At 35.0% G+C, this 18,482-nt stretch overlaps 2 protein-coding genes across 2 annotated transcripts; one reads left to right on the top strand and one right to left on the bottom strand.

The window, feature by feature from the left end:
* The first annotated feature begins 409 nt into the window (after positions 1–409).
* On the top strand, positions 410–4,133 carry Spag1 (Spag1 axonemal dynein assembly factor). Its single transcript, XM_017618538.1, has 5 exons — positions 410–1,130; positions 1,426–1,844; positions 1,915–2,042; positions 3,169–3,296; positions 3,559–4,133. Exons 1-5 carry the CDS (start codon positions 855–857, stop codon positions 4,084–4,086), a joined length of 1,479 nt encoding a protein of 492 aa, XP_017474027.1. The 5' UTR covers positions 410–854; the 3' UTR covers positions 4,087–4,133.
* A 27-nt stretch (positions 4,134–4,160) lies between these two features.
* LOC108364734 (uridine phosphorylase 1) lies at positions 4,161–18,017 on the bottom strand. The gene is made up of 8 exons (XM_017618539.1): positions 17,653–18,017; positions 17,546–17,581; positions 10,883–11,006; positions 10,651–10,788; positions 10,356–10,565; positions 4,960–5,113; positions 4,454–4,668; positions 4,161–4,384 (listed from the first exon to the last, which is right to left on the bottom strand). The coding sequence occupies exons 2-8, from the start codon at positions 17,557–17,559 to the stop codon at positions 4,283–4,285; spliced, it is 957 nt and encodes a 318-aa protein (XP_017474028.1). The 5' UTR covers positions 17,560–17,581; positions 17,653–18,017; the 3' UTR covers positions 4,161–4,282.
* Positions 18,018–18,482: the final 465 nt, after the last annotated feature.

The raw sequence follows: 18,482 nt of genomic DNA on the forward strand, positions 1-18,482 counted from the left end.
CGACACAATAGAAAAAGTAGACAACCCGAGCTGTATCTATTGCAGCTGGCCTGATGAAGATGCTGAAAACACATTTATTTTTATTTTTTTCAATGTGAAAAATGGTGCAGAGAACGCTCAAAAATAGAGGCTTTTATAGGCCCGGCAATAACCGAGAACATCATACGTTTGTAGAAAGAATACAACGTACAAAAAAACACAACTATAAGTTTACACGATATTCAAACCTGGCGGCCCTGAACGCAGGTAGAGTTGAAAATGACCCAGTAGTGTTCATCCTAGATTCTGCACCTTAAAGTAATGCGAAAGTAGTTCCAGGGTAAAGGAATATCCAGGGTAGAAGGAGGGATTGTTTTAGTGGCTACACCACTCACGTAGGAGCGTTTACGTTATTGGTGTTGTTATTGGATTATCGCATCCATCAAACACTTTGACGAGCCAGATCTAGTCGGGCATTGGAAATTGCTTTGCGCTAAGAAAACACAGGAAATGTTGAATCCTGGATCCTGAATTCTCATAGGACAATGTACCAATATCGAGAGCAGCTGTTTAATTACGGAAGTTTTTCTTGCAATCGAAATTGTTTGCTGGGTTGTTTATCGTTGCAACCAGCTAACCCCAAATAGAGTCTCACAAGTTGCGAGTGGAATACGAAGTTCAGTGGTTGCAATCACTGTTGGCATGGTTGCCCAGTTCAATAATAATTGTTTAATCGATTCGGCACCAAAGTAGCTTTAGAAATATAAAGACGGTGTCAGTTTTTTGTTTTTGAGTTTTCAAACGAAATAAACAAGATACATAAGTATCTAATTTAGTAGACTGAAGTCCGAGGAGCATTTAACCGCACCACCACCATGGCAGACAAGGAAAGGAAAACTAAACTTATCGAAAAGTATGAAATCCCATTGAACCATTTGGATTTCGCCTATATTCGTGAGTGTAAAAACGCGAGGGAAATGGAAAAGATCGTACAAATTTTACGTTCCGGTGAAGAAGGATATTTTCCAGATCTCACAAAATGCGCTGAAGATAAGTTACGTGAATTGAAACCAAACAGTCGCCTCTTTCGCTATGAGGAAAAATTGCAAGGCCGTGAGGCGCTCTCCAATCAAGATTGGAAACCGATTTACGTAAGTGTAAAGGGGATCGTCAACATCAACACAAAAATCCATATTTGGTATTTTTTTGGAAATTGCGGTTTTTTATACATAAGTACAGATATTCCGTTACGTAGCTCTCAGCTATGTATGCACCCCTGTACTAAAATGATGTACTAAAATTAAAAGTCGTATCTTAAAAAAGTATGTTTAGAATAGCTCTGCAAACATTTACTTTGCAAATTAAAGTCTTTTGCTTCCCCTATAAAATTTCAAATTTTTTAAATAAGGCGCATTGGACATATCTATGTATATTCCCTCACTTTAGGAATGGACAAATAATATAAAAGTAAAAGATAAGGAATTATCTGTTGCTGAGAAGATGGTAGCTGATCTAGACGTTCCTCCAGTGCGCAAAGGTGGCACTATCTTACAATCTGGCGAAAAGGCGGATTCGGTGTCAACCCAAAGCGCCATTGATCGCATCGAAGAAAGCAAAACGATAAAAAAGGCTAGTGACCGTATAAAATCGACTGACTACCAAAAATGGGATAAATACGATGCGGATGAGGAGTGTATACGTATGGAATTAGCAGAAGAGCGCGTGCAGGAAGAGATTGAACGCAAGAATCGACTCAATAAACAAAAATCCAAACCGCAGCGAAATGTTGAAGGTGGCAGGGATGCCAAGGAACGCGACGTGAAAAGCAAACTCACCGCAGTAGAACGGGAGAGTCTTTCAGAACAGTGAGTGCACATTTTCTAGATAAATATGTATATTCGAACCACGCACATTAATTTTTTAATGAATTTACAGATATCGACTGCGTGGTAATGACTATTTTCGCGCTAAGGAATATGATAACGCTATTAACGAGTATAATCTCTCCATAACCATTTGTCCAGAGAAAGCGGCGCCAGCGTACAACAATCGTGCCGCGGCGAGTAAGTATTTACGTACATACATATGTAAATACATTTAAGTCATTACATACAAAATTTACACCTCAATGCTGTTTTGATGTGAAATTTTTTTTTTTTTACATTCTTTATCGGAAAAAAGAACACACCTATTTTTTTATTTCCTCATGATATTCGAAAATTTCGAAAAAATTCCCGAAATTTTGAGCTCACAGATAAGTCTTTATTTTGAGTTTTCTACAGTTAATAAACTACGTATTTGTCGCAGGAAATCAGTTAAGTCAAGAAAATGTGCGCAATTACCTCGGCTTTCCATTAGAGTGTGGGATGGATTTAAATAAATAATTCTTACATTAAAAATTTGATGTTTTTATATTTCTTATCATTTTTTTTTATTAATTATACACCGTTTTTTTTTTGTTTCATTCTTAATAGTTGTCAAACTTCATGGAGTACACGGTAAAAATTTCAGAATGGAAAACCCAAAACTGTGGAAGTTACGAGTTTTTCCATACCTACATATGTACATAAAGTAGCACAGGCAGCGCATTCCGAATATGCCACATGAATGAATTCGGATTCCATAAATAATGGGAATGTTTGCTATTTCAAATAAACCAATAATTATCTACCGAAAAAAATTGTTAATTTTTTTGTATTTAAAAAAAAGAAACCACCATATGGGCAACCCTGGTTTAAGCTTCATTATTGACCAAATGTTTTTAATTAGATTTCCATCCGTCCATAGCGAGATGCACAGAAGCATATTTTTATGGAACCAGTTTTCTTATGAGCATCGGATTTGATGGCCCATCGTCCGACTATGATGAGTTGCGAATAGCATTTTCACGGCTTAACAAAAAAGCTTCTGGAGCTGAAGGGTCAGCGGGCTGCCAGCTGAGCTATTTCGCTACAGAAGCGAGGGGTTGGTACGGTGCATACGAAAATTCCTATGCGGAATATGGTCATAACGACGGACCAATGAACTCGTATATTTTGAGTTATACGTCCGTGGAACTTCGGCTTCAGTGATAGCTTTTCGTATATTTCACGACTACGTAGTTTAACCTTTAATTAGGAGGATATTTTAAAATTTTGCCAGTGCTTTGACATACATAATGCTACTACTTCCGTTTCATCTTTTTTTTAGAAATAAAACTTAAATGGTATTCCGACGCTATCAAAGATTGTGAACAATGCCTTCAGTTGGAGCCAGATAACCTGAAGGCCAGATTAAGGCTAGCAGAAGCCACTTATTGTAACGGAGAAAGACAAGAGGTAAAATGGCTTAATTGCATACATACATACGTACCTACATATCTATATACATATGTATATATACATACATACATATGTATGTGCGTATGGTCAAAATTTTGAGATCGAGGAACGAGTGGAGAAAAGTTTTTATTTAACTCACCCGCTAACTCTTGATATATTTTGTTAGATCAAAGACAAACATACCTTACATATATTTGCATGTATAGTAACTACATGTTTTATGTACTTAAAAAAAAGTAAATTTTCTTTTGCCCCTCAGTCGTATGCATTATACCTGAAAGTATTGGAATTGGAGCCCGGAAATGCCGCTGCCTTAAGAGCCATAGCAGAACTAAAGAGTTTGTATGGCGATTTACCACCCCCTACTGCTACGCGTCTACAAATTCAAGAGGAGAGTAAAACAAAATCTATGAACGACGGCAAAGTTTCAAGGAAGAATAAAAAATCTAAAATCATTGAAAAGCAAACGACTAGTACCACACGGCTTGTGGAGTCGCCAGTTTCAACTCCAAGCGCCGCTTTAAATCCCCTCATAACAAAACCGAATGATTATGATTTATCAGATTTGATTAAACCGAATCGCTTAGTTAAAAATAAATTCGCCACTGCAGCTGCTGCATTGAGCAATATGAAAACCATTAAAACCCAAAAGCAGCAAAAAGGACAAAAGGACACACCAAAAGAACTAACTGCTATTAACAAGCAACCGCCTAAATTTCAACCCGAGTTAAGGCTACCGCATGATACATCCACGACTAAGGGGAAAATTTTGATCCAAGAGATTTAAAACAACCATAGCTTTACATCACATGCTCCCCCTTTTCTTTATGAATTTAATACAAATTAGCTCAATGGTAAATATTATTAGATGCTTAATTAATAAAAAATATAACATTTATTTTCTTGAAAACAAGGCCACAAATCTTTCTTTATAAATACAGATACTTAAGTGTTATTTTTTTTTTTTTAAATAAAAGCAGGTTCTATTTTGGTGTCGATTTTACTATACATCGCTTGAGAAAATGGGACAGAAGGATGAAGGGACGCTCTTCATAGCCTTTTAATTGCGCTTTTGTTGCTCTGATCTGAAATGTTAAATATAAATATATTTAAATGCTTGTATGTATTTTTACAAAAAACCCCAAAATGCATACCTGATCTCCTTCCAACCGATTTAAAAGCGTAACGCATACATCTGCAGCCCGGATACCACAATGCAGTGTCAACGAAGCAAACAGGGGTGCCTCCATTTCTATGTTCTTTATGCCACATTCATCATGACAGCGCCGCAGAAAATTTAATTTATCCGCTACTGTGTAAGGCTCATTATTGGCGTTAGTGCAGGAAGCACCATCTAGGCGACCTTGTCCTAGCATAAAAATAAGGAATTAAAAAGGCATTAAACATGTTTTAGGTAAAACTTAAAAGATTATTTGATGGTTAATGATACATATATTAAATTAACAGTATAAAACATGTATCTTCGTATAAAATATATGTATAAATTATTAGTTGAATTTCAAATTTCGTTATATTAAGACGTATTTTTTTTTTGTTTTCGTACGAATCCAAAAATTTTAAATTTTTTTACAGAAAATGATAAAAAAATTTCATGCTTTTCGATTCGTATGAAAACAAGAATCCGCCCCATTATTTACACCTTCATAGAAGCAGTCTGTTCCCATCGTATTTCCTTCGATAATATTCCAACTACTTTCTGCTGTGGCATCTGCTGCTTCGGCGCAAGTGAGCAAGTCATTACGCAATCTCTCGTCAAAATAAGCTGGTCTCGCAACGCGTTCACCCAAGATAGCCTGCAATTAGGTAATAACAAGAATGAAATAAAGGTTGTTCGGGACGGGATAAAATTTCGGGCCGAGAATTCCTCTTGAATTCCGCCGCAAACGAGGGTCGTCAAGGTACCGAAGCCCTGAAGTCCTTCGAGGGTTGATTACAATTCGAAAATTTGTCAACGAAATGAAAGGTAATAAAACACTTCACTTTTCACTATATATGTATATGTAAGTGCCTGACGGCCACTTTATTGCATATATGTAGGTATACTAGCGATGCGATTGACAACTAAACAGATTGCAGCCCTACTAAAAAATAATATGTAAATGCGCATCTGGAGGCCAAGCCCTTTCATTTGACACCTTACTTCTTGTAATCCAACGAACAGCCCACATTTTTTAATTTTTCGCACAACCAAGGGTTCCAACCCTCTTCAAAAAATAAAACCTTACTGCAAATCGGAAGGTTAAGCCTTTTCCTTTGACACCTCATTTCTTTATATCGAATGAACTGTACAAATCTAATGTCATTAACAAAAAATGTCCTCGCGTATTATACATACATAATTTTTAAATAGGTGGCAACCCCACTAAAACAAAAAATAAAAACTTATTGCACATGCAGAGACGATATCCTTTCACTTCTTACCTCAGATTTTAGTCCAAAAAGCGAAGAAGTTCGTACAATTTTTAAAAAGTGGCAACTCTACTCACAAAGTAATACATTATTAAACATCTAAAAGCCTAGCTCTTTATTTGACACTTCATTTCTTCTAATCTAACAAACAATGCGGATCTAATAATTTTTTAGACAGCTGACAACCCTATAGGAATTCAAAGTATGTACTAGAGATAATATTCCTATCGATACAGATTATACTTAAAAACTCTCGCATAAATCCGTTCAGTAGTTTTTGAGATTAGCGTTTCCAAATTATCTCGACTTCCTTTATACTACGTATAGAAGATAGTAATTTTTAAATAGCTGGCAACCCTATTCAAAAAATGAAAGCTTTTGTACATGCGAAGCTCAAGCCCTTTAATTTGGTTTTCCATTTTGTAATCCAACGAACGGTGAAAATCTTTTCATAGATGGCAACCCTACTCAGAAAAATAATACATTATTGTACATGTAGAGACTAAGTCTTTCCGTTCGATAGTGATGGTGCAGAATTAATTCCTACGCTTATTATGATTGAATAGTAGTTTTAGGAACAGGTGGCAACCCTATGCAAAAAAAAACATTAGTGCTTTTCTAGAGGCCCTTTCATTTGACGCCTCATCTTTTGTAATCCAACTAACTGTGCGGTCCTTATAGTTTTTTTAGACAGGTGGCAACCCTATTAAAATTCTAAGTAAAAAAGGTCACTCTCCTGTCGATACAGAATATATTAGAAAAAATCTCGTCAAAATCCTTTCAGTGGTTTTCGAGATTAATAATAATAATAATAGATTGGCGCTTACACATATGTTAGTGTTTGGCCGAGCTTCTCCTCAGATTTTTGGCGTGCGCCTTGATGTTGTCACACAAAGCGGAGGGACCTACAGTTTTACGCCGACTCCGAACGGCGATTGTATTTTTATGAGAAGCTGTTTTCGAGATTACCGCGTACAAAAAAATCTTGACTTTCCTTTATACTATGTATAGATGTTCAGTATAATTAAATGCTATAGCAAAAGGTTATATTTAAAATGTATTATTAATTAGAGGACTTTACTTGATGCCCGGAGTTGTCTTCCAATGTGTAGAGTGTTGGGTGCTCGCAGAAGGCCAAACCTAACATCCGAGACAGGTAACAGGACTCGAGAAGAGGGAACTCGAGTAACGAGTAACTACAAGTGAAATTCTCTTATCAATAAACATGCTTAAGGTGAAGGGGGTTAACGTAAACAAAGGTCATTCCGATCTTCTATCAAAAAATGCCAGAGAAGAATGCCACGTATGAAATTATTTAGCTTCAACGAAGTAGTTCCATAACATAACATCAAGCAGCATCTAGCTTTCTACCCAAGGGCGTAGCCAGGGTCTGAGGTAAGGAGGGGCCAACGAAATATACTTGTTAATTTTTTTGAATATATTTATTGTTTACTAATTTTACGCTAATACCGATTTACAGAAAATTTTGGATTATTTCCTCCTGAATCATCTCGCAGTTTTCTATGGACGCTCATGAGGCATAGTCCAGAAAGCCTTTGTTCTCCTGTTGTGCTTCTGAGCCAAGTTTTTACTCTTCGAAATGAACTAAACGATCGCTCCACAGTAGCTGTTGCGCATGGAAAAGCACTCAAAATGGAAATACACTTACTATCTATCGCTAGTAGAAATTCGCTTTATTCTTTAAATAGATCTACAACTTCAACATCCTTCAAATCTTCTTCAGACAAGATCTTTTTCTTCCATAATTTGTACAAAAGAATAAGTTCACTGCCCATACCTGGATCAAAGATCTGTTGTACGTTCTTTTGTACCTTTTCACTGGAACTTTTAATCGAATACAATAGGTGTCATCTAGATTCCAGACAGCGAAAAAGCTGGACTCTTTTCATTGGAAAAGCGTAGTTATAAAGAGGCCGTTAATGAATCCATCTGGATTAAACATTATAGACCCCTCTGCCCCTACCTGGCTAAGCCCTTGTTTCTACCTACAGCAATTCATGGCGATCTGGCGAACTTATTATTAGTAGAGATTTCCAGAGATTCCTCTACGACATAGAATATAATAAACTTGATTTGCAGTACGACCTTAGGTCTTTTAAGTTATCAGAGATCATCACAAAACTTTGTCCAGTTTAGCGAAGTATGGAGATTTTTTTGTACCCGTAAATTGGATTTTACCTTAGGTTAGGTTAGGTTAGAGTGGCTGCCCCGTGCAGAGCGCGGAGCTCACGTGGGCAGGAAAAGCCCGTTGTGATACCACTGTGCGGAGCCATTTGCTTCTTTCCCTCCCTTAGTAATTGAACCACCGAGTGCGCTTTATATAGCACGAAAATTCGAGAAAACAGATTTTGCTTTGAAACTGTTGCCACCGGAAAGCCCAACACTAAAAAAGAAAGAGCAAGCACCTTTTCGTTGGTGCGGGGGCTTAGCTGAATTACCGACCAGCCCCTACCCTGGTCAAGGCCCCTTCCCTGGCGAGCCTTTCTACAATTAAATTTTTTTAAGTAACATGTGAAAGAAGGATCTATAAAAAACAAATGCAAAAAGAATACCAAAAGGGTATGCCTCGGGCTATTACCGTTTCGATTCGTTAGGCTACACTGGCCCTCATGGCCTCATATGTAGTTTTGTTAGTAAGAGATTTTTCTATTTGTGTGTTTTAGACCGAACTCAATACTGCATTTCTTCGGCGTCTGACATTGCTTGAGGTACACTACTACTCCCATCCCCCATGAAAAACCTGTTTCAATCTGAGTCAACATTTTGGTCACATACGAAGAGACCAAGCGAATGCGAGAGCCTGGCTTGCATACATAAACGGAGGGTGTGGGCGAGAAAATGTTTCAGAAGCATAGTCAGAAGAGCTCCCAGCGAGTGGTGGTAAGTTGTAGCAGCACGTAGACAGGGGCCTCAAAAAGTTCTTCAAGTTTGAACAGAGCTTAACGTATTAGGGGAGCTGAATCCCAAAATCAGGCATGGAAGATTCCAGTCGTATTTTCGTACTGCTAAACAGATTTGACGTGATGTTAAATGTGTAACAAATTGTACATAATAGTTTTTTAGGTACATTTGTCAGCTTTTAGAAAGAAAATATTTTCCTCAAAATAAAGACAATTCGGAGATTTAATTTTCTACTCTTGCCACATACTCGAAAAAAATGGTAAAGCCGCCCATTAACGTTCAGACAGCAGGTCGAACGCTTCTCCACCAATGTTCAAACACCAACATTCGATCTATTATCAAACATAATTTTTGCATATACTTTGAACAGAAAAGCGAAATAGTAAATACATTTCTGTACACTTTAATAACATTTGCCTGTCTCTCATTAGTTGCATTCTAGATGCTTCACGATATTCACGAACAGGAACATTCTCCCTTAATAAACCTTATGGAAGGTGGTCACCTGGAATGACTTCCTGTAAAAACCTGCAAATGCGTGAAGCATCTGGAACGCAACTATTGCAATTCATTTGTTAACGATGTGGTTGATGTTTGTCCCATAAACACTCAAAGCTGCTGTACGCAGTGTTGCCGTTGAGAATTTTCAGAAAGTTGCAAAAAACGGGTAATTGATGAAAAAAAGGGCCACCATATTATTTTTGACTTTTTTTTTACTCGCAAAAAGATAAATCTGATATACCAAGTCAAAATCAAATTTACATGTATTATAAAGTGTTTTCCCTGCCAGAACGTTCCACTGTTAAATTTAAGAAGAAAATAGCGGGACAAGCTTTAAACAAAACATAGAAATCGAGTTGCTGCAAGGAGAAGAGTTGCATTTCCTTTAAAAGTTTTAAGTGGCGCATTTTTTCGTACTTACAGCAGGAAATATTTTTTAATAGTATGGTTCTGTTAACATTTCCTAAAACAAAATCAAAATTTTCAAAAAGTCGGGTCAAAGGGTATTGGCGCCTAAAAAGGTTCAAATTGCCCCTTTAGTCGCACAACGGCAACACTGGCTGTACGACGAGAGAAAATATTAACATATTTTGATTTTCATCAAATCGAAATTTGGTTGTACAAGCCGAAGTTGTAAAGCGTGTTGGATATTTAATAGGATGTAAACAAATTCTGAGAAAAAAGTTTAAAATGTCGATTTTTTATCTTATTTGGCTTTTGCTAGAGAATAAACCATGATAAGAACAATACAAGGTAAAACCACTGAGAGGCAGTCTGACTTTTTCAAGCAATATAATTTTATATGACTTTAGAATGCTTGAAAACATCAGAAAAAAATCATTGCGACGAATAGAGAGAATGATTTTACCTTGTAGTGTTTGTATCATGGAATAAACTGCATTTTAATTAAAGAATAATGGAAATTAAATGGAAGAAAAAGAACCGAGAATAAAATCAACCCCATTCAAGTGCATGGAAGTGTATCTGCCGTACACTCTCGGTCTAAGTAAAAACGTGAGTAAAACGAGCTTTAGAAAACATCGTTACAATAACACAACGTCAACTGTTTAAAATCACCACTTATCATACTCGAAAATTTAAGCCTAAAGAAATTTTAAATTTTCTACCACTATCTTAGATCATTAATTAATTAATTTTAAATTCATTTTTTTATATTTAATGTTTAACTTTACAAATACTTACAATTTCGTATTCACTGCGTAACAACCCGTTATAGCCTCGATTAGAAACGACTACAGTGCCGGGCTTAACTCCCAATCCGCCACTAGTGCCAATTCGTATAAAAACAGGGTCAACGCATTCAGCATAACGCACCAATTTAATTAATTCATGCAATACAACGCTCATGGTGGAACTGCCAACGCCATGGCTAACACACAACACGCAGCCAACCTAACAAATGAGTAGAGAAAAGTAAAAAACGTGCATAAATAAAAATTTGATCACTTATGGATTTATGCACATATGTATGTATTACCATAAAGCCAGCATATCTATGGCCCGCCTCAAATAAATTCTTTTGATAGTCACTTCCCGAATTTCCATCGTAAACCTTTTCATTTAAATATTTAGCCAATTCAAGCATGCGCACATCCTTTCCACCTAAACAAACAACCTAATGGGTGTGCCATTGAACGAAAACAAGGAAAATTAATTTTCGCGTTGGCGCTTATTGCAAAATATGTATTTCTTTCGATACTTATGCTTACCTTAATGTGTCCGTATTGTTTTTTAATCTCAGCTGTGTTCTTGGTATCTGGTATATTTACCGCTAAATGGTATAAGTTATCAGAAGTCATTTGCCCCAAATTTGGATTTGTTCCTGTGAATAGGCTGTATGGAAATGCACGTGAGAATATTCATACATACGGATATTGCGTACATACTGATATACATATATGTACATGTATTCATCAGGGACGGTAATCAGTACATTTCTATTAAAAAAAAAAAAAAATAGCAAACCAGGCGAACTTCGTTCCACCCCAAAGTAAATTTTTACTGAAACATTTGGTCCAACGTTTTCACAAACAATTCACGTACGTTCACGTTTGCTTTTGTGGTCATCTGAAGGCATATCCTCCATTTCCGTATAAAATAACCTAATGTAAGCGTTATGTCCGTGAAGAAGTTCTTGCGGCAACAATGGTCCGGTTCGATAGTGAATCGTCCTTGAATGTATACAGTGCAGTTGGTGGCAATTTCAAAATGGGGTAGCATCATTGGTCTACTTAAATCCAATATACATGTATATGTAGACTTATTTCAGACGAAATACCTTAAATCAGGGGCGCACCCAGGAATGTATTTTAGGGGGGGTTTTATATTTCTAAATATATATCACCGGAAAATACTGAAAATTTGCTTCAGATAATACGCTCTTTAAAATACATTCATGCAAGTTTTATGTACAGTATGTAATAAATAAACAAACGNCATAAACTGCACTTTATTTACATAAGATTAACAGAACTCAAACACTTTTAACCGACTTCAAAAGAGAGGAGGTTATCAATACGCCGGAATACATAACTTTTGACCACGTCAACCGATTTCAATAATCCTTTTTTTATTGGAACAATGGTACCTCAAGGGTCGTCCCGTAATTTGGTTTAGAGATCCGATGATTGGATCATGAAGAAATTAACGGTACCCCTAAATTTGAAGTCGGTTGTGTTCTTTCCTTAAAAACTACTTGTTTAATAAAAAGTTATATAAACTCAAGATGCGCTCAACTTTTAAAAGTACCTAATAAAAAATTTTAAAAGAGTCAGTAAAAATAAATTTATTGATTCCATAATTTTTTGCACTTTTATGTTCATTTTTTCGATTTCTGGTTTCTGGTTTTCGATAGAGATGGTGAGTTTTCACGATTGCTAAATTTTTTTACACCCGAGCGCACTTGTGCACAAGGGTATATTAATTTTGTTCACATAACGGTTGTTTGTAACAGCCAAAACGAATCGAGATAGATATAGACAAATGTATACATAAATGATCAGGATGAAAAAAGAAATCGATTAAGCCATGTCTGTCTGTCCGTCCGTCCGTCCGTGTACGCGATAACTCGAGCAAAAATTGAGATATCTCAACGAAATTTGGTACGTAGGTATTGAAAATGGGCGAAATCGGACTGTAACCACGCCCACTTCCCATATAACGGTAATTTCCAGAAATACGAAAACTGCGATATTTTAGTAACTACTGAATATAATTCACTCAAAATTTATATTTAAAATAACTTTTAGACGAAAAATAAGAATATTATACATTTTTGGAAAATGGGCGTAGCCACGCCCACTTATGGTTACATGTGTATATCTTGGTAACCGCTGCACCAATTTCTTCCAAACTTGGCACAGTTGTTGGCCTTGGTTCAACATACAAAATCGCCGAAAATTTTTAAACTCGGACGATAACTACGCCCACATCCCATATAACGGTAATTTAGAGAAATACAAAATCTTCGATAAATCAGTAAATATTGAAGCTAATTTATTCAAAATTGATGCTTGCAACAATTCTTTACCAAGAAATACGTTTATGTTAAAATTTTGAAAAATGGGCGTGGCACCGCCCACTTATGATCACATATATGTATATCGGTAACCGTTCTACCAATTTGTACCAAACTCGGTATTTTTATTGTGCTTGCCACATGAAAGAAAAACTTTGAAAATTATTGGAAGCGGACTAAAATTACGGCCGCTTTTCATATAACGGTAAATTTCAGAAATGCTTGAAACTTCAATATTTCGAAATTTAAGGACGGTAATTTACTCCAAATTGATACACCCCGGCTTACCATGTAGCGGTTGCTCCGCCCGAACTTAGACTTTCTTAGTTGTTAATATTTCGAATACCGAAAACTNTTGCTCCGCCCGAACTTAGACTTTCTTAGTTGTTAATATTTCGAATACCGAAAACTTTAACTGAACTCTCAAGAAAAACGAAAAATTCATATAAAACGACGGACGAGAAATGGAAAAGAAATTTTCTTCTACCAAAATTTCTTAAATCAGTTTGCAGCTCTCAAGAAAAAAATGCTCGTATATTTATTTCCTCATAGAAATTTACAGCAAAAGCAAAGCGCTTTTTCAGGCAACAGAAAGTATAATAAATATTTCTTATAATTTCCTTGAGCTGGTTTCTTAACTTTAAGATACAGTTTGTATTTGAGGTTATTAGTTTTAGGGGGGGTTTGAACCCCAAAACCCACCCCTTGTGTGCGCTAATGCCTTAAATATATTACAATTGTATTTGTAAGCATGCATACCCAAAATTTTCTAAAGTTCAAAGCAATTTTTAAAGTTTGTTGAGTTTTCATAATTTTTGTATGAAGTTTGAAATGGGGCGCTGGTTAAGTTAAGTGCTAGACCTTTATACAAAAAATATATGCATTAAGTACACAAAAAAAAATATCCAAAACTAGTCAAAATGTCACTTGACTTAATCAGCTGGCCACAAGGGTATATACAAATTTTATAATGAATTTGGAGTGTGCTAATAAAATTTGTTTTCATTTCGTGACAAACTAGTTTTTAACCGACTTCCGAAAAATGAGGAGGTTATCAGTTCGTCGGAATATTTTTTTTTAAGTATGTTACCGCATAACGTACATAAATACATACTAATCTGGTTAAGATCCCATCATTGGATCATGAAATATATATATATTTTTTTTGAAGTCGGTTTTTTTTTTTGCTAAGAATTACTTGTTTATATAACTACATTATTTATTACTATCGTGGAGCGCATGTTATAGACCTGAATTGATATGAAGGGTAATATATGTATGTAAGTGGATATATGAATAACGACCGCTTAAAATTGATCTTAAAATTTTTACTTTCTCTATAGAAATTTTTGGTCTCTGTTATGTAGTTTGACTATTGTCAATTAAACCTAATGGCGTTTTCGTTTCTATAAAAACTGTTGCCTTCTCATTGCCCTCTTCTTTGTTTATATGCGTAGAGGGCAAAGAGAAGGTAACCTTTTTCGGTAGATTCGAAAACGCCATAATGCATAACGTGGAGCGCATACGTTTTTCATTTTCAATCTTATAAATGGTTTATAATGACTTTTGCTAAAATTTCAAAATCGAAAGTTATCAAAAGAAATTTTATGGGATTAGGAAATATTATTTTCTAATTTTTAACCCATTTATATAAGCGTGGTATATAAAAAAGTTTTTTTATTTATTTAACTATATCTTTACTCCTTGCAAGATGCATATCATCTTCAAAGCAAGTTTTCTTTTAACACGATCGGCAATTTTTTGTTCAATTTTAACAAATCAAATTTTATATTTATATTTTATATTTCATAATTTTTCAACCATTTTTAGATGATGTCCCAATTAAAAAGTAGATTTTTTCGGCTTCATACTATTTGTTTCAGAAACATGGATATTTGTTGTAAGAAACTGAACTTACCGGGCCATTACACATTCAATTTTTCCCTTTCAATTTTCAATACTTTCACACTTTTTCACTAACACATTCTACACCATTTCTACGAAAAGTTGTTTTTTGCCCATATAAAAATATATGGAAAATATTGAGCGCTTTGAACGACCTCTAAATTTTTTTTGATTTCAAAATAAAAAAATAGGGATATACTTTTTTCGATATAGAACAATCCTAGCATTACAATTACGAATTTACTGTTTTTGGACCACCCTAATGTACATATAGTTTTCCAGTTGTAAAATTTCTTTACGTCGCACAGTGGTATTTTGGCGGAAAAAATAAGTTTTTTCAATATTTAATTTTTATTTTTAATGGTTCAGCCTAAACAAAGTGATATTTGAATAAGAAAATTGCATGATAACTTTGAACGAAATTGGCAGATTTATACAAACTAAAACCAACAAATTCGGAAGAATTGTATTCAACTAAAACTAATTGAGATTTTTGTTCACCTAGGTAATGTGTTTTTCTTAAAACTTTTGTTTTTATTGTTTTTGTTGTAGGTTCATATAAAAATATATATAAAAAAATCTACCAAATATTTTAACAAATACAGGCAGAAAAAAAATCACACTTTATAAATGCTAACTTTGACACTTTTGATAGGTAAAAACAATGTTTCCCTCGCCTTCCCACTATAAAAAAAATTAAAGACCGGAATATTTTCTATCGATTTCTGAAATAAAATTGGCTCACATTTATGACTTTTAACGTAACCGCATATAGTAATGATGGAATTTATTGTATTTTTAAGGCGTTTTTGGGATCAAGTTTGCACGCGAGGTATGTTTTAAAATAAACCGATTACTCCTGTTTTTTGGATGTTTAATTATAATATTATTGCTTAAAAATTGGCAAAATTTCGGAATTATATGTTCATCGGTCCACTTTTAACGGCCTTTTTAAAGCGGTTTTGAGGTATGGTTTGTATGGTTGTTGTTGTGGTATGCTGTGAAATAAACCGATTACACCCACTTTTCGAGGGTTCATATACATATATCGTTATTAAAAATAAGTGGACGGAGTCATATATTCATTCGTGTGCTTTTTAGGGCATTTGAAGTCATATTTTAGGTTAGGTTTATATGTGGGGTATGCTTTAAAATAAATTGATTACGTCCATTTATTTGGAGTTTATACTCAACATTATTACAAACTTCTGTACGAAATTTCGGACTCATATACATAGTATTCATCGGTGAAATTTTTATGGCATTTTTAAGGCGTTTTTGAGATTAGGTTTATATGGGAGGTGCGCTTTAAAATAAATCGATCACGCCAATTTTTCCAAAAAAATTTCACATACAAAAAATTCAAATTCTATGCCGATTCCTTCTAATTTTTTTCAAAAAATTTATAGAGCTGTACCACTGTGCGTCGTTCAAATTCGGATTATACTTATTTATCAATAAATAAATTGTTAGATCAAGGCTGCTCAAGTGCATTGTTTGTTGTCCTTATCTACATAGGCACATATCGCACATGCTCTGCAAAAGTGTATTAATTCAAAATTTGTAATTACAATGAAAACACCCTTCCCCATATGATTATCATGAGCTAAGGAATGGGTTTTACGTTTTTTGGTAAGCGGAAAATTTCGACTTATGTACTCACCTTTGGAGAATGCGTGCGATATGTATTTTCTAACACACTTCAATGCATTTCAAGGAATGCCTTTAAGCGTTTGCTGCACTTATATTTTTATACCCGACGGCACTTTTGCACAAGGGTGTATTAACTTTGCTCGCATAGATGTTGATATTTATCAAAACACTCGAAATAAAAAGAGAAATCAATTAAGCCAAGTCTGTCTGTCCATCAGAGCACACTATAACCCAAATTAAATATTTGATAACGCAACGAAATTTTGTAGAAAGGTTTCTCTTTATCCATGGTAGGTTGGTATTGAAAATGGGCGAAATCGGACAATAACCACGTATGGGCATAACGGTATTTTCGAGAAATGAAAAAACTATGGCTAAGTGGAAGTTCGACCTATCCCGGCAGCCAGTTTGAAAACGCCATATCTCAGAACATTTTTAAACAACGCTCTATCTCAGAAAACTTTTCAAAAGCGCCCTATCTCAGAATTTGCTTGAAAAACGCCCTATCTCAGAATTTGGTTGAAGAACGCCCTATATCAGCTGCTGATTCAAAAACGCCCTATCCCAGCTTATTTTCAATGTTTTTTCTTTTGAGATAGGGCGATTTTGAACCCAATTCTGCAATAAGGCGTTTTTCACTAAAATTCTGGTTGTTTTTGAACTGGCAGCGGAGATAAGTCGATCTTCCACTCAGCCAGCGATATATACATACATACATATGTTCATATTTATACGCAAACAAAATTTTTACAGATAATCAACTTAATGTAAGATAGCCATATCTCTTTCTTCTCGGTTACTTTGATTTTGATTTACGTTCATGGACCGATCACTTGGAATGTCCCAAACACATATCTGTGGTCAAAATCAATAATCACTCAAGTTCACTTAAGACAAAATGAATTATGTATACAACTCTATTTTCATCATAAGACTGCATGTTTAGGTGAAAACCTTTACATACGTCCTAAGGTACTTTTGCAAATAAAAATCGTGGATTTTCTCGGTGCATTCGGGGAGAGCATACAAATTAGTTGAAGACCCTGGTCCGATGACACGTTCATCCTCTTGATAAAATTTTACGGTAATATTTCTTATGTATATTTACTTAGTTATCATCTTTTTTGCTCGAGGAGGAAAAACTTTATATCCTTTCGTTTAAATTTTTCGGAAATATAAATATTTTAGTTAAGACTTTTACAATATACAAGAGATATTTTCTTATGTAATATTAAAGAAAATTAACCCTTTGCCGTCCCTGATGCATACCAAAATAAATTTTTTTAACTCTACTTACCGCCTTGGAGACATCTTTTAGAACTTTTAATTTATCCTGTAATACAAATGTAAAAAAAACATGTTATTTATGATATTTGCATTTACTACGATGAAATAAAAATCAACCTTTAATGTCAGTTGTTTGCTTTGTCCCCGTATTTCAAATACAGGCTTTTCTTTTTCTATACAAGCCAGGCCTAGCTCTTAAGTGTACGAAATTCCAAACTTGGGACGAGTTTGATCCGTATTCATCGAATTAAAATGATTGAAAATGGAAGAGACAAAAACAATAAACCAATAACTAAAGTACACTAAATGTAAAGGTCCACACCAAAACATTGCATTTCAATCATAAATCATTTTATGTAATTAAAAGTTGCTTTTGCCATTTATCGCTAAAATAAATTGTATGCTATAATAATAATACGGATTGTGCCACAAAACTAAATTGCTTACAATATCAGAAAATACTTCAAAATATGCAACGCCAGAACCAAGGAAACTCTATTTATAGGGATAAGGATTATGGCAGCCCTAGTATATGTGAATACCAGCGTGAGTCCATTCAACTAATGGAGAAGCTGCCTTCATTTTCGATGCTAACATACTTAAATCAATCAATTTCGTTTTCTTTCAAAAAAACCAACCAAACAGTTGAAGAAATCAGCCCCAGCCATACTGGTAGGTGAAGCTCTGCCAAATAATAAGTATTTCTTCTTCTATTGGTTCATTGGCCTGAAATCTTACAAAAGCTAATAGATTGGCTTTATCAGCTACATATGTCAGTAGTCTCAAATCGGAGAAACACTAACATATGTGTAAGCGCCATTTCTTATTATTATTTCCATTACTCCTTTTTTGTATAACCGGAAGCGGTCCAAATTCTCGCCAGAACCGGTTCTTCAAATACTCGGAACCGCACATCACTAATACGCGAACAGAAAATTGCAAGTTGT

Source organism: Rhagoletis zephyria, unplaced genomic scaffold (assembly GCF_001687245.7).
Source record: "Rhagoletis zephyria isolate East Lansing unplaced genomic scaffold, Rhagoletis_zephyria_1.1 Rzeph_scaffold_01653, whole genome shotgun sequence".
Classification (NCBI taxonomy): Eukaryota; Metazoa; Arthropoda; class Insecta; order Diptera; family Tephritidae; genus Rhagoletis; species Rhagoletis zephyria.